The 19,655-nt window shown below is 46.7% G+C and overlaps 1 protein-coding gene across 1 annotated transcript in view; it reads left to right on the plus strand.

The window, feature by feature from the left end:
* TRRAP (transformation/transcription domain associated protein) overlaps positions 1-19,655 on the plus strand; it is an 885,394-nt gene that overhangs the window by 757,418 nt on the left and 108,321 nt on the right. Inside the window, exons 60-61 of the mRNA XM_078664902.1 lie at positions 5,027-5,127; positions 19,020-19,221. Coding sequence (XP_078521028.1) covers positions 5,027-5,127; positions 19,020-19,221 — 303 coding nt within the window. The remainder of the gene's footprint in view (positions 1-5,026; positions 5,128-19,019; positions 19,222-19,655) is intronic.

The following is a 19,655-nucleotide window of genomic DNA, read 5'->3' on the forward strand; positions in this document are numbered from 1 at the left end:
TGTGGTGCTGATGAGGGCTGCCAAGGCCTTGGGCCTTGAGCTCCCCGTCGCGGCCGTGAGGACTAACCTCCTCACTGAGGTCCTTAAACCGCAGTCAAGCTCCGCCGAGCCTCTGCTGCCCTTTAATGAGGCCTTGACCGACGTTTTCTGGGCACTTGGTCCAAGCCCGCTACGGGTACGCCCATAGATCGGAACGTGGCCAGGCGCCACCACCCAGCCCCGGACGACCCATGTTTCCTGTCCTCCCACCCTACCCCCGAGAGCCTGGTCATCCAGGCCTCCAATTCCCAGACCGCATTCCCGTCGGCCCCGCCTGATCGGGAATCCAAGAGGTATGACCAGTATGGGAAGAAGATCTTCTCATCCCTTAGTCTAGGCCTGCGGTCTTCCAACACCGCCTGCCTCTTGGGACGTTACACCCACTCTGTGTGGGATAAGGTCGCGGAAGTGCTGCCAGAGTGTCCGTTGGAGGTACGGGCCAAACTCGGCCAAGCCCTTGTGGAAGGCTGGGATGCAGCCAAGTATTCCATCCGGTGTGGGCTGGATACCACTGACTCGCTGGGTAGAGCGATGGCAACGACGGTGGCGGTCAGACGCCACGCCTGGCTGAGGTCCGCCAACTTCTCGGCAGATGTCCAGAGCACTCTCATGGACATGCCGTTCGATGGCCGTCGCCTCTTTGGCGACAAGGCAGACCATGCGCTTGAGCGTTTTAAGGACTCCAGGGCTACGGCCAAGTCCTTGGGCCTCTCGGGCCAGCGCCAGCAATCGGCTGCCTTTCACTCCTTTCGTGGCCACGGAAGGGGTGCGCCCACACGCGCCGCCAGCCACGCACCGCAGGGCAATACCCAACGCGGTGGCGGCCGTGGGAACCGCCGTCCGGGCGGTCGGGGGCAGCGGCGAGGTCAGTCCACACCTTCCCCCGCAGCATCCGCCTCGAAACCCTCCTAGTCCGAGTTTTCAGGCCCATGTGACGCCAGTGGGGGGCAGGGTTCGCCATCACCACCTCCACTGGCGCACTGTCACATCGGACAGGTGGGTGCTGCAAATCGTCCGAAGGGGCTACTCCCTCCCCTTCGAGGCGACTCCTCCAGCCATGCCACCGCAGAACCACCGTGTATCGGGGGATCATTTGCGACTTCTGCAGGAGGAAGTTACGGCCCTCTTGACTAAGGGGGCCATCGAGCGCGTTCCTGGGCCAGAAGTAGGGTGTGGTTGCTACTCCCACTACTTTCTGGTACCCAAGAAGGGCAAAGGGGGCCTACGCCCTATCTTGGACCTAAGGAACGTCAACGGCTTCCTCCGGAAGGAGAAGTTCAAAATGCTGACTCTGGCTCAGGTTCTGGCTGCCCTGGACCTAGGAGACTGGATGGTAGCGTTGGACTTGCAGGACGCTTACTTTCATATCCCCGTCCTGCCTGCCCACCGGCGCTACCTGCGGTTCATGGTGGGCCACGAGCACTTTCAATTTACCGTGCTCCCCTTCGGCCTTACCAGCGCCCTACGGGTGTTCACAAAGGTGATGGCGGTGGTCGCAGCTCATCTGCGCAGTTTAGGGGTTTCAGTCTTCCCCTACCTCGACGACTGGCTGTTGAAGGCGGGCTCGCCCCAGACAGTCATCAGCCACCTCCAGACGACGGCGGACCTCCTGCACCAGCTGGGGTTCTCCATCAATGTGCCGAAGTCACACCTGTGCCCCTCTCAGAAGCTCCTCTTCATCGGAGCGGTTCTGGACTCGGCGCGGTTTCGGGTTTATCCGCCCGAACAGCGGGTCCGGGATATTCTGGCTCTGATTCCCATCTTTCAGCCGTTATCCCAGGTTTCGGTCAGGTTGACGCTGCGGCTTCTGGGGCTGATGGCCTCCTGCATCCTACTGGTGCATCACGCCAGGTGGCGGATGCGGGCTCTGCAGTGGGACCTGAAGTTTCAGTGGGCCCAGCATCAGGGCAACCTATCCGACCACGTCCTGATCTCGGAGGGCACTGCAAGACAGCTGCTGTGCTGGCTCACGGACCGCGATTGGGTCAGCGGCAGATCCCTCTCCCTTCCCCAACCGGAGCACGTAGTTGTGACGGACGCGTCCCTCCAGGGCTGGGGAGGCCACATGGGAGAGGAGGAGATCAGAGGCCACTGGTCTCCGGCGGAGACCCGGCTCCACATCAACCTGTTGGAGCTCAGGGCGATTCGTCTAGCACTGAAGGCATTCCTCCCCTCTGTCCGGGGGAGTGTAGTGCAGGTGTTCACGGACAACACCACCGCCATGTGGTACTGCAACAAACAAGGCGGGGTGGGGTCGTGGATCATTTGTCAAGAGGCTCTTCGCCTTTGGCAATGGCTGGAACGCCAGGGCGTGACCCTGGTGGCTCAACACCTGGCGGGTTCTCTGAACGCCAGGGCGGACGAGCTCAGCCGTCGGTGCATGATGGATCACGAATGGCGTCTGAACTCGGACGTGGCGCAAGGCCTCTTTCAGCGATGGGGAGAGCCTTGGTTAGATCTATTCGCCACCGAAGAGAACGCGCAATGTCATCTGTTCTGCGCGTTGGAATTTCCAAGGCGGCACTCGCTCGGAGACGCTTTTCGTCGCGAGTGGAGTTGCGGTCTGTTGTACGCCTTTCCGCCTATACCACTTCTGCCCAGAGTGCTGAAGAAGATCAAGCGCGACCGGGCCCAAGTCATCCTTGTGGTTCCGGACTGGGCGAGAAGGTACTGGTATCCAGAGCTACTCAGTATGTCAGTCGATCCCCCAGTTCGTCTGCCTCTTCAGGAGGACCTTCTGTCGCAGCAGCAGGGGACGGTCCTCCACCCGAACCTGTCCATTCTCCACCTCCATGCTTGGAGATTGAGCGGCGACAGTTGAGGCCATTTGACTTGCCTCCTGAAGTTTGTAACATCATTCTGGCAGCCAGGCGTCCCTCCACAAAGTCGGTATACGCCTGCAGGTGGAACAGATTTGTGGCATGGTGCACAGCAAAGGCTGTGGATCCCCTCAATGCCCCTCTTTCTGAGGTTCTTCTCTTCCTTCTTTCTCTTGCCCAGCAGGGCTCTGCTCTGGGCACTATCAAGGGCTACCTTTCTGCCCTTTCAGCCTTTCTCAGGCTGCCTGATCAACCTTCTTTGTTCAAGTCCCCTATTGTAAATAGATTTCTTAAGGGCATCACACACACACGTTTCCTCCTGTTCCGTTTGTGATGCCTCAGTGGGACTTGAACCTGGTTCTTACCTTTCTGATGTGCACTCCCTTTGAGCCACTTCACAACTGTCCTCTTTGCCTTCTGACCTTGAAGACTGCTTTCCTGGTTGCCATCACCTCTGCCAGGAGAGTGAGTGAGCTCCAGGCTCTTTCTTGTACTCCACCTTTCCTTTCTGTCCATCCGGACAAAGTGGTGCTGCATACCAAACCTTCTTTCCTGCCCAAGGTTGTCACGGCCTTCCACATCGGGCAGTCTATCACCTTGCCATCCTTCTTCCCGCCACCGCATCCCTCTAAAGAGGAAGAGCGGCTCCACCGTCTGGACCCAAAACGTGCGCTCTCATTCTACTTGGATCGCACACGCCAGTTCCGGGTGGATGACCAACTCTTTGTTGGTTACGTGGGCGCGAAGAAGGGGAAAACGGTGCACAAGAGGACCATCTCTCGGTGGATCATCCTGTGTATCCAGGCATGCTACTCCTTGGCTAGGAAGGAGCCTCCTGCTGGATTGCGGGCTCATTCTACCCAAGCCACGGCGACTACCACTGCCCTGGGCAGCGGAGTGCCCTTACAAGACATCTGTCAGGCAGCTACGTGGGCATCGCTGCACACGTTTGCAAGACACTACTGCCTGGACAGCCAAGTCCGGAGGGATGGCTTCTTTGGCCGTTCCGTCCTCCGGGACTTTCTGGTGTGATTATTGGTTCGCAGACCCACCACCGGGGTTGGTATTGCTGGGGTATCTATTCTAAGGTAAGGAATCTAATACTAACGTGTCTCTTTCAGATGCACAAGTTACTACTTGTGTAACGATACATCTGTAAGAGACATTCGTTAGTATTAGATTCCTTACCGACCCACCCATCCTCCCCGTTCTGCGAACCAATATCTAGGGTTAGTGTTGTCCCCTTTCAGGGCCCTAGTTTCAATGGCACCAGTGTTGGTTTTTAACATGGCTCTGCGTTTCTGGCGCGGAAAAGCTGTGTCAAAGAACTGACGTCAGCACGCGGAGGCGGCGTCTAAGTACTCCGACGACGTCATCACGGCGCCCACGACGCCGACGACGGACGCTGAGCCGCAGACGCGCCTACCGACGCGCAAGGGTACTGCTACGCAAAAATTTCCGGATCCAGTCTGACGCCTGGGGATATTCTAAGGTAAGGAATCTAATACTAACTAATGTCTCTTACAGATATATCGTTACACAAGTAGTAACTTGTGCATTACTCATAAACTGCTGCTCCACATGGCCACATTCGGCTGTTCAAGCACACTTATTATCATATAGCAGGTGTGTGCATCGTACGCTAAAGACTTCCTTCATCTTTGTGCCAGGGATGTTGACAGTCTTTTCAAGAATACCTCTGATATGTCAAAGCCAGGAAACATTATTCCCGAGATAGCCTCGTTCATGTCAATAATGACTGGAGTATGTCAACGAATTGCACCATTATAGGGATACCGAGAAGTATGTCAAACGTGACATTCTTGCATTTCTTCTGCTGTCGCCACTGTAGAGCAGGTACTTTAAATTGAGGAATCAGTGGAAAAATCGAGTGTCTTGAAAAAAAAACCAAAAAAACAGCCTTATACAAAGCAAATAGCATGTTCTTCTTGAACACAGTAAATACAACATAGGGATGATTGAAGGTAATTTGTTGTGACCTGACAGTCTTGAAATTAACCTGCAACAGGCCATTAACTGTCTCCCCAGCAGCGAATCGGATGGTATTCTTTGTCAATATGGTTGTTCTTATTTTATACATAGGTCGTTTGAAAAGACTATAACATAGTTTTTAATTAAATGTTTGTATGAATTATATTTTTCAACAGGGTCTAGAAGTGATTGAATCAACCAACTTGAAGTATTTCACGAAGGAGATGACAGCTGAATTCTATGCTCTGAAAGGAATGTTCTTGGCTCAGATTAACAAGTACGTATACGCTATGGTTTTATGCCAGATAGTCTGTGTTTTTCGAAGTATTAAATTGTATGATCTAGATATGAAGGTAAAGCAGCGTCCCCTTTTTTGTGGCTGACCATCTATGATAAGACCGTTAATGGTTAATATGGCTTCCATCCTACAAGGTCCAGTCTCTCACACCCAGGTAATTGCTGCCCAGCTTAAATCACCAAAAGATTGCATATGCAAGCGAGTCCCCCTTGTTTCAGTCTACTGCGGTTAGCACATCAGATAAAGGAAACCTTGACTAGCCATGAATTGTGAAATAGGTCTTCAAAGGGCCATTTGGCCTTGTAATATGGTAAACACACATTAATTTCCAGGTATGCATACTGTCTGTTTGCTTCTTCTACTGCGATGTCAAAGCACCTCACAGAGAGCTGCAAGTGCACATGACCCCTTGCATAAAGAGGCACAGACTCCCAGTCGAGGCCCACTAGACCTCTCAATTCTTGGTCTGCAGCCTTGATGGCACACAAAATACCAGGCTCGCATAGTCAAGATAACTGAAAGTGTGCTTCTCAAATAAAGTCTATATTTTTAAAAAGTATTTTTTTAAACGGGCTCAGAGCGAGGGCCGAAACATGTTGGCAATGACACTGCAGGTTTAGATGGAAAATTGTCTTAAACAAAAACCTCCAAATACTTTTAAAATCCTATCCCAGGTAACCTGTGAACAAAGAAGAAATTAAGTGGTATACCTGTAGATATTTTTAGTAATATGCTTCTCACCTGGATCCCTGCTTATCCAGTTTTGATTTATCTAAGAACTCCCATTCCATCTTTGGTTGAGTCCGCCCTGGTGGTACCATCCTACCAGGGTGTGGCTAGGTGTCGATGATGAAGCATGTCACTAGGTGAGTGAGGCGTCTAATCCAATATCTTTGGATACCCAAGAGGATCAATAAAAGGATCGATTTACTCAAAATAGTTATTCCAGTTGCTTTTTGTGTGTGGTTGTTGACAATGATCTGAGTATCTTCCACATACAATGATGGTTAATAGGGCTTCCATCCAACACGATCCAGCCTCACAATCTGCATGTATGCTTTTTAAGTTGAATCCCCATAAGATCACTTTAATTTTATAGAAAAATGTTGATGTGAAAAAGAAAAACCGAAAGCTTCAGGTCTGAGAAAAAGAAGACTACTGGCAGGACAAATTAAGCTTCATAAAAAGCAACTCGTTTTTATTGATTTTCTGATGGATACTTCTACCTGCAGATTCCTCACCTGTACAACAACCCCAAGTGTCAGATTGCGTCCAGAAACTTCAACGCTTTAAGGTCACCAGTAGACCGTGCTGGACTCAGCACCAGAAGTGATGTCAGATGACACCATAGAGCCCATATAGCACCCGCCCTGGCATACCAACATCAATTCCCTTTGTTCTGCGTCTACTACACAGATACCGGGCTTTTCTTCTGAGGGCAATCTTTCCTCACAAATTCTTCAAAAATGCAGTACCTTTCTTCCAAAGAATGTCTTACCAGAAAAAGTCAGGGTTTAAGCCTTGCAAGGACTGTGAAGGACAATCGTCTATCACAGATCCCCATGCCATTTGTCTGTGGTGTCTAGTCATCAACCAGAATACTAATTTGTGTTCTTAATGCCTCTGCATTAAAGAGCACGTGGCCAAACTGATTATGGATCAGGCAAAGGATTATCGATCCCACCAAAAACGGTCTCACTGCTCCTGGTCTCGATAAACGTTGTCAGTTAGGAAGCGCTGCTAACATAAGGACGACAAGAAGCAACCTAGAGGTAGGTCTCCTCGTCAATCTCCATCTCCAAAAGGACCAAAACCATCTCTGCAAACTAATAGCTTTACTTTTTTCACCTTTTCTATTTCCTTCTTTTGGCTTATTCTCTCAAGTTGTGTTTGAGTTCTTTTTGACACTCAGAAGAAGGATTGAAATATTTGACGTGGAGAGCTCCCCAGCTTTTCAATAGAAAGTCCCGTTGTTTCTATCTCTTGCAATTAGGACAGCAGAGAAAGGAAATCTTGGCATGGCTTGTGAAATATGGTCAGTGGGTCATATGTCCTTATATTATTGGAAACATACAGCCGTTTCCCGGTATGCATATTTAGGACATCTGATCACATTCGAAGGAGAGAATGATAGCAGCCAGATAGGAGATGTAAGAATTGAAAAGTGTGGAACTAAGAAAGAAGCCCTGGGGGACTCCACAGGAAATATACAGGTTCAGCGAAATAGGGAGGGAGAGGGCTTGACTGAGACCTGCCTGTAAGGAATGTGCAGATCTACCTAAGAGCGGATTGACACACACACACACACACACACACACACACACACTTGTCCAGCGAAGGGTAGAGATCAGCACGGCATGAGATACAGCGGGGAATGCCGCTGAAAGATCCAGAAGGACCAGAGTAGCAGATCCGCCAAGGCTAGGCCCAAGGATGTTCCACAGATCCAAGAAAGGGTTGGTTTCAAAGTAATAAGAACGCTAAAGACTATCAGCCTTTTCCAGGATTTAGGATTTTTTTTAAAAAGAGACTTGAAGCTTATGTTGCTGCTGCAAGGCAGTGCTGTGATGCTGTCTGTGTTGTCTCTTCTTAAAGCCATTGCATCCAATAGACGTACTTGGTTGGGCATTCTGAAAGAAGTAGTTTGCCGTTACTCCTGTAAATGGTTCATCCTGTCTGAAGGACAGTGGAAACTTGTCTCTTGTTATTAAATTCGAGAGCTGAAGGATGTCTATAGGGTTGAGTGATAGAAGCAAGCGGCGGGAGCGGACTTCTGAGGAACCTTACATTTGGTGTTTCACGCATAGTTTTCATGTAGTACATGACTTGTGGATGGAAGACGCCATAAACCTGCAGTAGTCTAAAATTATTTCTTTACCATTGTTTCTACTTTCCGGCACTGTCATGTTTTAGAGCCAATAACCTGTAAGCCCAACCAAAAGTGTCATCTACAGTTACATTCCTTCCTTTGTATAAGTTACAAATCTCTATGGTTCCTTTCTGTTCCCTTTTCCTAATAAAATAAGTTGCATGTGAGGCCTACCAATAGTCTTACAAAACGACGTTAAAATGACTGTAGAGTAGCGAGTGACCTTTTCTGAGGACGGAGCAGTTAAAGGTCACGCGTGGGCGCAGCCATCGCTCTCCACCTCCACTTCAGCTGAAGGTGATGGAGACGCAGGGAGAGAGCGTCACCCTCGTCTCTGTGATCGATAGCACGGGCTACAGGGACAGCACGGGAGGACTAGTGACAAATCCTGCTGTACGAAACAGAAAGTAGTGATAAAGTGAGCCATTTATCAGTCTGCTTGCTTCGAAACCTGCTCCAGTGCGGGAAGGGCTGCCTGCAGAGACTGCGCCGCTGCACTTTTGACACTAATTATATTTTCAATAATTAATTTGATAAGCATCATTATTAGCTCTTGCATTTGCCGTGCTTTTCTCCGACAATTTCTTGTTTAGAATTTCTACAGAGCCTTCGGGGAATGCAAAAAGTGACCGAGAGAACATGGCAGAGTTGATTCGTTCTCCTACTTTATAGAGCATCTCAACCTCGTTTTCTTCCCTGGCGTGTTTTCCTGCCAAACGTTTGCAAACGTTGTCAGAACTGTGAGATTCCGGTTCTTTTTAGTCATTGACTTAGTTGTGGACCCTACTTCATCTATAGTAAAGTAAGTCTCATCACAGGGCAAGCATCGAGTGTGCCTGTATTCTGAACGTGCCTTCCTGAGGCAGTATGGTGCACACTGAAGGTTACCGTGAGAGTGCACCACTTAAGTCATGTTATGCTTTCCTGTAGCACAGTGTGTCTGAGCATGAGTCAGGCTCTCATGATTTTAATGGAGCGGTTACAATACTTCTCAGCGGGGATACTCTTTCATTGGGATACGCTGGGTGTTGTGTGTGTGGATGGGTCAGTTCTAACTATTGCTGTAGCACATTTCATTATAATTTAATGTATACAGCACTTACTACCCTTGACGAGATGTTGAAGCGCTTATGCTGGGAACCCATGGTTAACCCAGCGTTATTGGCCATTGTTGGTTACTGTATTTGGCTTGTGCACGCGAGCAAACCATACCGTACATTCACTCCAGCTTCTTAGAGGGGGAAACGGCCATTACAACGCGGCCGTTTCCACGAATACATTAACCGCGCATGCATTACAACGCATGCGTGGTTAACAAGAAAGCCTTTACCACGCATACCTTTACTACGAGGTGTGTAGTAAAGGCATATGTGGTAAAGGTTCAAAATAAACATGGGGGGGCTTGGGGGGGTTCTCCCCCCCAAATAAAAACCTCACCTGAAATCGTCGTCGTTTAAGAGGAAACGGAAAGAAACTTCCGTTTCTTCTTAACGACGTACAACGTCACCACGCATGAATTAGAGGAAAAAGTTATGCGTTGATAAACCATTCCGTTGTAACGCATGCGTGGTAAAGGCATGCGTTGCAACGGAATTCATTGTAAGAACATATAACCCTTAGAGGTAGATAAAATGAATATAAGTGTTCGAGGCATACGGGCTGCAGATGGTACATTTATGAATAGATCGCCATCTGGTGTTGGGCTCGGATGATTGCACTTGTTTTTCTTCTGGAGAAGTCTTTGTCGTCATAGATGACTCCTCCTCTTGGTGTTAGTGCGCATGGGCATCGGCTCCATCCTTAGATTGTTTTTTTCCGCCATCGGGTTCGGATGAGGATCGAAGCGCTCCGGACCGACTTCAATAAAGACGGTTATATTCGGCGCGTAACCCTTTCCAATTCGACGGTATTGTTATCGAACGCGACTTCAATTCCATCTCGACGCGTTTCGAAGAACGACGACTACGAGAAGACCAGCTCGGCGTAGTCCAGCCCGGAGTCCATGGAAAGGACTCCATTCAAAAAATGTCCAACGTGTGGTGCTAAGTTCCCACACAAGGACCTACACGAAGTGTGCAACCTCTGCTTGTCCCCTGAACACGAATCCAGGGACTGTGAGGCCTGTGCAGCATTTTCTTCAAAATCGACGATTAGAAACCGTCGAGCCCGAAGACACGAGGTATCGAGAATGCAGTCACAAGCAATCCCGGAGCTGTTCGAGGACCAGCACCCAGAACAGGAGGAAGAGGAGGTCGACGAAGCGGGGTCAGAAGTGGACGAGTCCGACGTCGAGGAAATCGACGTCCAACAAACCGTGAGTGACGACGTCCCTTTACCAAAGAACAGACCCCGCACGGTGTCGACCCCGCCCTCGAGCCCGGTCAGACAACCGAAAAAAGTTTCCGACGCCCCGCCTTCGGGCCCGGCAACGAAACCGAAACACTCGGTCTCCCATCATGGTGGTTCCGATAGACGACCCACATCGACACCGAAGCTACATGTCAAAGAAAGCTCGAAGTCGAAACAGTCCATGTCGACACCGAAACACGTTTCGACGTCAAAAACACCCTCGACACCGGGGACATCGTCGACACCGAAAACATCGGATCCGAATAAAATCTCGGTGCCGAAAACACAAATGGACAGTCAGAAGAAAAAACACCTTTCGGACCCGAAAACTGCGGTACCGACACAGGAATATAAAACAGATCCAAAACAAAAGACTCTGTTTATTGATCCACAAACTGGCAAGGTAGTCACAGAACTACCTAAAAAGAGGAAGAATGAACAGTCGGACGACAGGACTCATCTGAAGAAGAGAACAATGGGGACAAATACAACTCCTCCCCATTCTCCAAAACCTAGAGACACACCCTCTTCTCCTCTTCCTCACAGTAGGCCAAATATTCCTCCCACACGACCATCTACACCTACAACAGATGTAGAAAGTGACACAGGGGAGGGAGAACATCCTGGGGATGATGAAGACACAATCCCAGAGGAGGCAGACCCATGGGAGGAGTACAATGTAGGGTCAGATAACGACCCTGAACTGTATCCTTCAAAACCTTCACCTCCTGATGATAATACTGGTTTTGCGCAACTCATTAATAGAGCAGCAAAATACCACAAGGTAGAACTACATGCAGAACCTCAAATAGAGGATTTCTTATTAGAAACACTACCTACTACACAAAGAACATCAGGAACACTACCAATGCTTAAGGGCCTTCTCACTCACACATCAGAAATATTCAAAGACCCGGTGAGGGCTAGGGTACTGAACCCAAGGATTGATAAGAAATATAGAGCAGCTCCAAAAGACCCAATATTCATTAAAGGGCAAATTCCTCTAGACTCACTAGTAGTCACAAACGCTCGTAAGAGAGCAAACTCTTTATCTACAGGAGAAGCTCCACCTCCTGACAAAGAGTCTAAGCTAATAGATGCCTCTGGTAAGAGAGTAGCATCTCAAGCGGCAAACAGCTGGCGCATAGCTAATACACAAGCACTACTTGCAAGGTATGACAGAGCGCATTATGATGAGTTAGAAAAACTCATCACACATCTCCCTAACGAACATCAAAAGAGAGCAGATCAACTCATACAGGAAGGGAAGTTAATTACTATTGCTTCAATCAAGTGCGCCCTAGACGCGGCAGACAGTGCAGCAAGATCTATAAACACAAGCATCATGTTAAGGAGACATGCATGGCTATGGGTTTCAGGGTTCAAACAAGAGGTACAAACATCATTACTGAACCAACCTTTTGATGAGAAAACACTTTTCGGCACAGGGACAGATGAGGCCTTAGAAAAGATGAAAAAGGATACGGAAACGGCTAAATCAATGGGAGCATTGCAACAGCCGACACAAAGAGGTTCCTTTCGTAGGTCCACCTATAGAGGAGGATCCAAAAATACAGGTACAAGCCAGCAACAAACCTCTTTTACACCTACATCACCCAGAGGCAATTCTAGAGGTAGTTACAGAGGTAACAACAACAAGGGTAGAGGTCGCGGAAACAACAACAACCGCAACTCTCCAACCCCAAAGCAGTGACTTCATACAGCTCCCCCCAGACCATATAACACCGGTTGGGGGACGCCTATCACGGTTCCTACCTGTCTGGGAAAACATCACATCAGACAGGTGGGTGAGACAAATTATCCAACATGGTTATTGCCTGGAACTCACATCTACCCCACCAAACATCCCCCCCAAACAGCGTCCAATGAAACAAGATCACCTGACACTGTTAAAACAAGAAGTACTATCCCTACTAGAAAAGCATGCCATAGAGAAGGTTCCACAGCACCAACAAGGAACAGGAGTATACTCCCTATACTTCCTAATTCCCAAAAAGGACGGGTCTCTAAGGCCAATACTGGACCTGAGACCTCTCAACGCATACATAAATTCGGAACATTTCCACATGGTCACGCTCCAACAAGTACTTCCTTTACTGAAGAAAGGGGACTTTCTTTCTACACTGGATCTAAAAGACGCTTACTTTCATATCCCAATTCACAAAGCCCACAGGAAATACCTCAGGTTTGTGGTAGAAGGACAACATTATCAGTTCAAAGTCCTTCCGTTTGGTGTCACAACGGCACCAAGGGTGTTCACAAAATGCCTGGCAGTGGTGGCAGCTCACCTAAGAAGACAACAAATACATGTCTTCCCATACTTGGACGACTGGCTAATAAAGGCCAAGTCACAAGAGGAATGTCTTCAAAACACACAAAAGACAATTCAGCTACTACACCAGCTAGGGTTCACAGTGAACTACACAAAGTCACACCTACAACCAAGCAACGTTCAACAATATCTGGGGGCTACTATAGACACAGAAAAAGCCAAAGTATACCCCAATCCAGTCAGGATCCAAACAATGCTTACAATCATTCAAAGATTCCAACCACAACACTCACTAACAGCAAGGGTGTTCATGCAGCTATTAGGGATGATGTCATCCTGCATACTGCTAATACCATATGCCAAACTACAAATGCGTCCGCTACAAGAATGCTTAGCGACACAGTGGAATCAGGCTCAAGGACAGATTACAGATCTGGTGTTGGTAGACGACCGCACACACCGCTCTCTGAAGTGGTGGAACACAACAAACATTGCCAAGGGGCGGTCGTTCCTAGAACCGATTCCACAGGTGACAATAACAGCGGACGCATCGCTCACAGGATGGGGAGCACATATGGAGAAATACACAGTACAAGGAAGGTGGAGTGTGCAGGAAAAAAGACTGCACATCAATCATCTAGAACTACTAGCAGTGTTTCTAGCATTGAAAGCCTTCCAAATACATGTTGCCAACAAAGCAGTCCTGATCAGAACAGACAACATGACAGCAATGTATTATATTCAAAAACAGGGGGGACGCACTCTCTCCAACTATCCAGACTAGCACAGGAAATCTGGAGATGGGCCATTCCTCAAAACATCTATCTGTTAGCCGAACACCTACCAGGAGTCCAAAACCAGATAGCAGACATCTTAAGCAGACAGTCGGAACAAATACACGAATGGGAACTGCACCAACAAATACTGCAGCCATTCTTCCAAAGATGGGGACAGCCAGAGATAGACCTCTTTGCCACTCATCAGAACGCAAAATGCCAAAGCTTCGCGTCCAGGTACCCACACCACCTGTCGCAGGGCAATGCGTTATGGATAAATTGGTCCAACAAATTTGCATACGCTTTTCCCCCTCTCCCACTAATCCCATTAGTGGTCAGGAAGCTGCAACAACACTCAATGACCATGATACTAGTAGCACCCACGTGGGCAAGACAACCGTGGTTCACCACGCTCCTGCAACTCTCACAAGTGCCACATCAAAAGCTAAGAATTCTACCCATGCACCTTACACAGAACCATGGAGAAATAATGCACCCAGATCCCACACAACTGAACCTAGCGATCTGGCTCCTGAAATCCTAGAATTTGGGTACTTAGATCTACCCCCAAATTGCATGGAGATAATTAAACAAGCGAGACGTCCCACCACCAGAGCATGCTATGCAGCTAAGTGGAAGAGGTTTGCTATACACTGTACTACTAATAATATCAACCCTCTGGACGTATCAACAAGGGAGATTATTTGCTACTTACTACACTTACAGCAATGTAATATCGCGTACACATCTATCAGAGTACATTTAGCAGCTATAGCAGCGTACCTACAAAACAGGCAGCATATATCACTGTTCAGAGTGCCAGCGATAAAAGCCTTCATGGAAGGCCTTAAAAGAGTCATTCCACCAAGATTACCACCTTCCCCGGTCTGGAACCTCAACGTAGTACTCACCAGACTAATGGGACCACCTTTCGAACCTATGCATAGGTGCGAGATACAATTCCTTACATGGAAGGTGGCGTTCCTTATAGCCATTACCTCACTCAGGAGAGTAAGTGAATTACAGGCATTGACAATACAAGAACCATTCCTACAGTTACACCAGAATAAAGTGGTTCTTAGAACAAACCCAAAGTTCTTGCCTAAAGTAATTTCAGCATTTCACATCAACCAGCCAGTGGAGCTACCAGTCTTTTTTCCAAAGCCACAGACGGTAGCAGAAAGGGCTCTACATACACTAGATGTCAAAAGAGCCATTTTGTACTACATAGAAAGGACACAAAACTTCAGGAAAACTAAACAACTATTTGTAGCATTTTCCCCAACACATAAGGGCAATCCTATCTCTAAAGCAGGCATCGCTAGATGGATTGTAAGATGTATACAGATATGTTACATTAAAGCAAAGAGAACATTAACTGTTCCTCCTAGAGCTCATTCTACACGAAAGCTAGGAGCATCTATGGCATTCTTAGGGAACATTCCCCTAGATGACATATGTAGAGCAGCAACTTGGTCTACACCACATACATTCACAAAGCACTACTGTGTTGATGTACAGGCTACACAACAAGCCAGAGTGGGCCAAGCTGTATTAAAAACTCTATTTCAAACACTGGCGACAGACACTGGTGACCACCGCTAAGGAGGTAACTGCTGTACAATCTATTCATAAATGTACCATCTGCAGCCCATATGCCTCGAACGGAATATGCTACTTACCAGTATGCATCTGTTCTTGGCATAGAGGGCTGCAGAGTGGTACATGCCCTCCCTGCCTCCCCGGAAACCTGTGTCTGTCCCAACATTATCTTATTTAGATACACTTACATGGGCATATTTTTATGTATTATACTACACTACTCCATCTAACCCTACTATGGCAAAACAATCTAAGGATGGAGCCGATGCCCATGCGCACTAACACCAAGAGGAGGAGTCATCTATGACGACAAAGACTTCTCCAGAAGAAAAACAAGTGCAATCATCCGAGCCCAACACCAGATGGCGATCTATTCATAAATGTACCACTCTGCAGCCCTCTATGCCAAGAACAGATGCATACTGGTAAGTAGCATATTCCTTAGGGGGATCCTTAGTGGTGGAGGGAAGATCTTAGTTTATGCAGATGTTAGAGGGGATAATTAGATGGACTTGAGGAGCTATGCTGTTAGGGTGCAGGGATGTGCTACTTGGGTAGGTACATAAAAGATAGATTTTTTTAACGTGAAAGTGCAAATTTTTTTTAAAAAGAGCAGCGGAAAAGCATTGCAGGAGCGAAACACCAAAACAGATCGGTGGAGAAGCACACATGGAAAAAACATGGAGTGGAGAGAAGCACACAGGGGAAAGAAAAGCACATAAAAATGTAGGCAATAAGTGGAGCAGCAGAGAAGCACACATGGGAAGAACAAAACGGGCACAATAGGGTGTGTGGGAAGAACTACACGGAGCACAGGGTGGGCATTTGAGTTGATCACCCGAGAGAGCTGGAAAATACATGCAATTTCATGGAGTGCGTGACTAAAAAGGGGGTAAATCCATAAAAAAGGAACAGTGGAATTATGGAAGCCAGTCAATCAAATGGTGAAGGTGCTATGCTTCAGTGGAAGGGCAGGCACAGGTAGGTAAGCTGTGACATTGAAAGCCATCAAATAGGAAGCAGGCAAATGATTGACAGTGCGGCCAACCAGTGGTAAACAGTGGGCAGGCTTTAAGCCCATGTGAGTAGATAACCTGTCTGCAAGTGCAGGTAGACTCGCCCCGAAAGTGTAACAAACCCTATTATCCTGGACAACGTTGGAGGTGATTTTCCGGCGAGGATATTTTTACTGAAGCATTAGTTGTGCTGAGTCACATTTAAGAAGATTCAATACCCTCTCACACAAAGATGTTATGCTTCATCGTCTGGTCTGCTTCTCACCAGGTGGAAGTATGTGTCTTCTCTCCAGGTGGTCTCCAATATAGGAGCTCTTAGCAGAGATCTTTTGTAAATGCTTGAATGAATGACTTTGACGAGCATCTTCCTCATTGCAATAACTTCTGCGTGTTTGTCGCATCCTTGAAGCCCAAGCATTGTTAGTGCAACTTCTTACACCACCTTCTTCCCAGACAAGTTGGTACTTGGGACTGTGGCATATTTTCCCCCTAAAATGATGTTACACTTCCAGGTGGGAGGACCTCTTATGTCAATCACTAGTACCAGTAATATGCTTCAGCAATGACATCATACACATTACCTTACCTTTCTCTCAATGTATTTTGTTATGTTCATTTTGTGTGTGATTTCATGTTTTATTATATTCCTTGATATAATTGTGTATTATGTCTTTGCTGAAGTATACTTTATCGAAAGTATCTTTCTATAAATTATATATGGAATAATACAATGAATAACTTTTGATGATCAACTGATTAGTGTCCTTGATCATTTGTGATCTGAATAGCTCTTGTTTGTGATTGTCATGAGAGGTACTTCTTTTGGTTTATATACTTTGAGGGATCCATCCGCCTGTGTCACAAGGACCCACCCCCTCCTACCATAGGAGCTTTTCTTACCACCTTACTCTCCCTACGCTTCCATGGGGTACAGTCCATCATGCTCCCTACTTACTTCTCTCTGTGGTAACCCTCTAAGGAAGAGAAGCTTCATCATCCTTCTATACAGTCTTGGTATTTGCCTAATACAGACATGTTCTTATGTCTGGGTTACTGGAAAGGGTGTGCTAATCTAGGATTCACGTTACAGTGGTCAGGGCCCACAATTGTTGGTGGCACCGCCTCACAAATGGCTGCACCCAAGAGCCATTGAGAATGCTACAGCTAGGGTTTTGGGTGGAGGTCTGTGCCTTCCTATTAGATGTTGTTACAATAATAATTTCCAAGACTCATGTTCTTTTGGTGTCAGATTGTGTCTTTTTTAATGATTTATTCGAAGTGAGATATATCTGGAAAACAGCTGGCACGTGTTTCGCCCGGTGGCCAGTTGGCCGAGGGCTTTCTCAAGGCAGAAAGACCAAAGTGCGGTCTTTAATCCGTTAAATGAAGAGTGAAGTTGTCTCTGCCGTCTCTAGAACAAGCTGAATGTCGTGTAAAAGGGCAAACATGTCTCTGGTTGCTTGTAATAGTTTATTGCAAGTAAATAATGATGTCTCAGTGGAGACCGTTTTTATCCAATGGCGAGTGATCGCCATCTTACTGTGTTTGTGAGGGAAGAATAAGCATGGATGCCCAAATACTGTTGTGTGCCACATAGTGAGTACCAAACCCACCCATGCTTCTTCTGGGACCCAAACATACAGCTCTAATATCTGTCCTCCACCTTTCAGCTCCCACTAATACAGGTGTCTCTTCTTCCACCAGAGGCATAGCAGAAATGGACAATGGCATAACAACAATTAATAGAAAATGCCACTGGGGAAAATGCAGTGCAGGTGGTGGCCAATATTTTCTATCCAACAAAATCTATGGATAAAGTGTGTTGCAGCTTTTAGTAAATTATACAAAAAGAAAAGCAACCGTACAGCAGATGTGTTTTCTTCCTGTTTGCTTTGTCAGTGCAGCTTCCGGTTCAGAAAGCTTGTGGAAGGAAGATCACTAAAAGGTAAGTGGGAGAGAAGAGGTTGGTGGACAAAACACAGAAGTAAAATGAGAGGGACACGGTATTTCGTAAATTAGGACAGTGGGCGAGAAATATCTAATGATTTGTTAGGAAAAGGGGTGTGAAGGCCGTACACTAAAATAGGGAGGAAGCAGTGTGTGAAGAAATGGAGAAACAAAGAAGAGAATTTCGAAAAATAGGGAAGGGAGGAGTTTAGAGATCTTATAAAGGCATTCTGCCTTCAGTCTATTTGTTGCATGCATTCACAGAATACTTAGTTACTTAAAATATCCTCACAATGTGTGGAAGGGGTTGTTTATCCCAAACATAACTACAGTAGAAAGGGCCCATTTCTCCTGAATGCTAGCATCCAAAACATGAGGTATCCAATGTAGCAGCACATTGAACATTTTCTCAAACTGAACTACAATTTGTGGTCACTTATTATGTGCGTACTGTTCGTGTTTGAGTATTAGAATGAGTGCTATATTAAATACGTGCGAGTGGTTCCTGTTCTCATTGTTCTCTTTCCCCATGTGCTCTTCACAGGGTCCAATTCATCCAAAAATACAAACTTTATTTAAGATCAACTAATTTGAAACGTATTCCTTAAAGAATGATTCGAGGATTAAACATGATTTGTTCATTCTTGTTGATTGGCCTGCTTTTGAAAATACTGACCATCTTTTGAAGATTTCATGGTTTTCCGCAGGTATTTGCTTGCCTTACGCCTGTTTACCTGGGCCAGATATTCTTGTTAATCTGAAAATATCACAAAAGTGGCTAGTACAGAAACGATGGAATGTATTTTGTTTGAATGTGACTTATTCTTGGGTGATTCGTCCTTTACAACTTTTCATTTCTGCGTTCAATGGCAATCATTCTGAAATTCTCAAAGGTCAGCTGTTTCAAAAGCTATTCATCGGGTAAATTCTATATATTTCCAAGTTATTCCAATGTAGTTGCTATTAGTGCACAGTATGAATGAATGATTCGTTATATACTTCCAATTATGTGCCTACAGGTCTGAAGATGCAAACAAAGCCTTTTCAGCAGCCGTCCAGATGCATGATGTTCTTGTGAAGGCGTGGGCGATGTGGGGAGACTATCTGGAGAACATCTTTGTCAAGGAGCGGCAGCTACACCTTGGCGTCTCTGCCATTACGTGCTATCTTCATGCTTGTCGCCACCAGAATGAGAGTAAATCAAGAAAATATTTAGCAAAGGTATGATCATCAAGCAATACCCTGCTTTATATGTACATGCTATTCGAGAAAATGGAAGACTCGTACAAGGAGTAATTTATTTTAAATCTTATAAAATGAGTGACCATGTTAGTAAAATTTGGGGCATTTCATAGAACCTAGAGATTTTTTTTTTTTCGACTTCCATGCATTGGATGGTAAATAATAAACTCCTCTCTCTTGTCCTGTGACTCAAATATGGGCATGTGCGACACAGGTTTTCTGTCTTTTACAGATGTTTGGAATGCATTACCTACACTATCATCTAACTGTTGTTGACAACAGCTCCTTTCCACAATCTGCACCATCTTATTGGTTCTGAACAAAGGGGATATTTCAGGTTAAACCCCTTTATCTTATACAGAACTGACTTTGATTGAGGTCAGAGTTTCACTATTTGTTGTTTCTGTTGTGTG

This window comes from Lissotriton helveticus, chromosome 10 (assembly GCF_964261635.1).
Source record: "Lissotriton helveticus chromosome 10, aLisHel1.1, whole genome shotgun sequence".
NCBI classification, from domain to species: domain Eukaryota; kingdom Metazoa; phylum Chordata; class Amphibia; order Caudata; family Salamandridae; genus Lissotriton; species Lissotriton helveticus.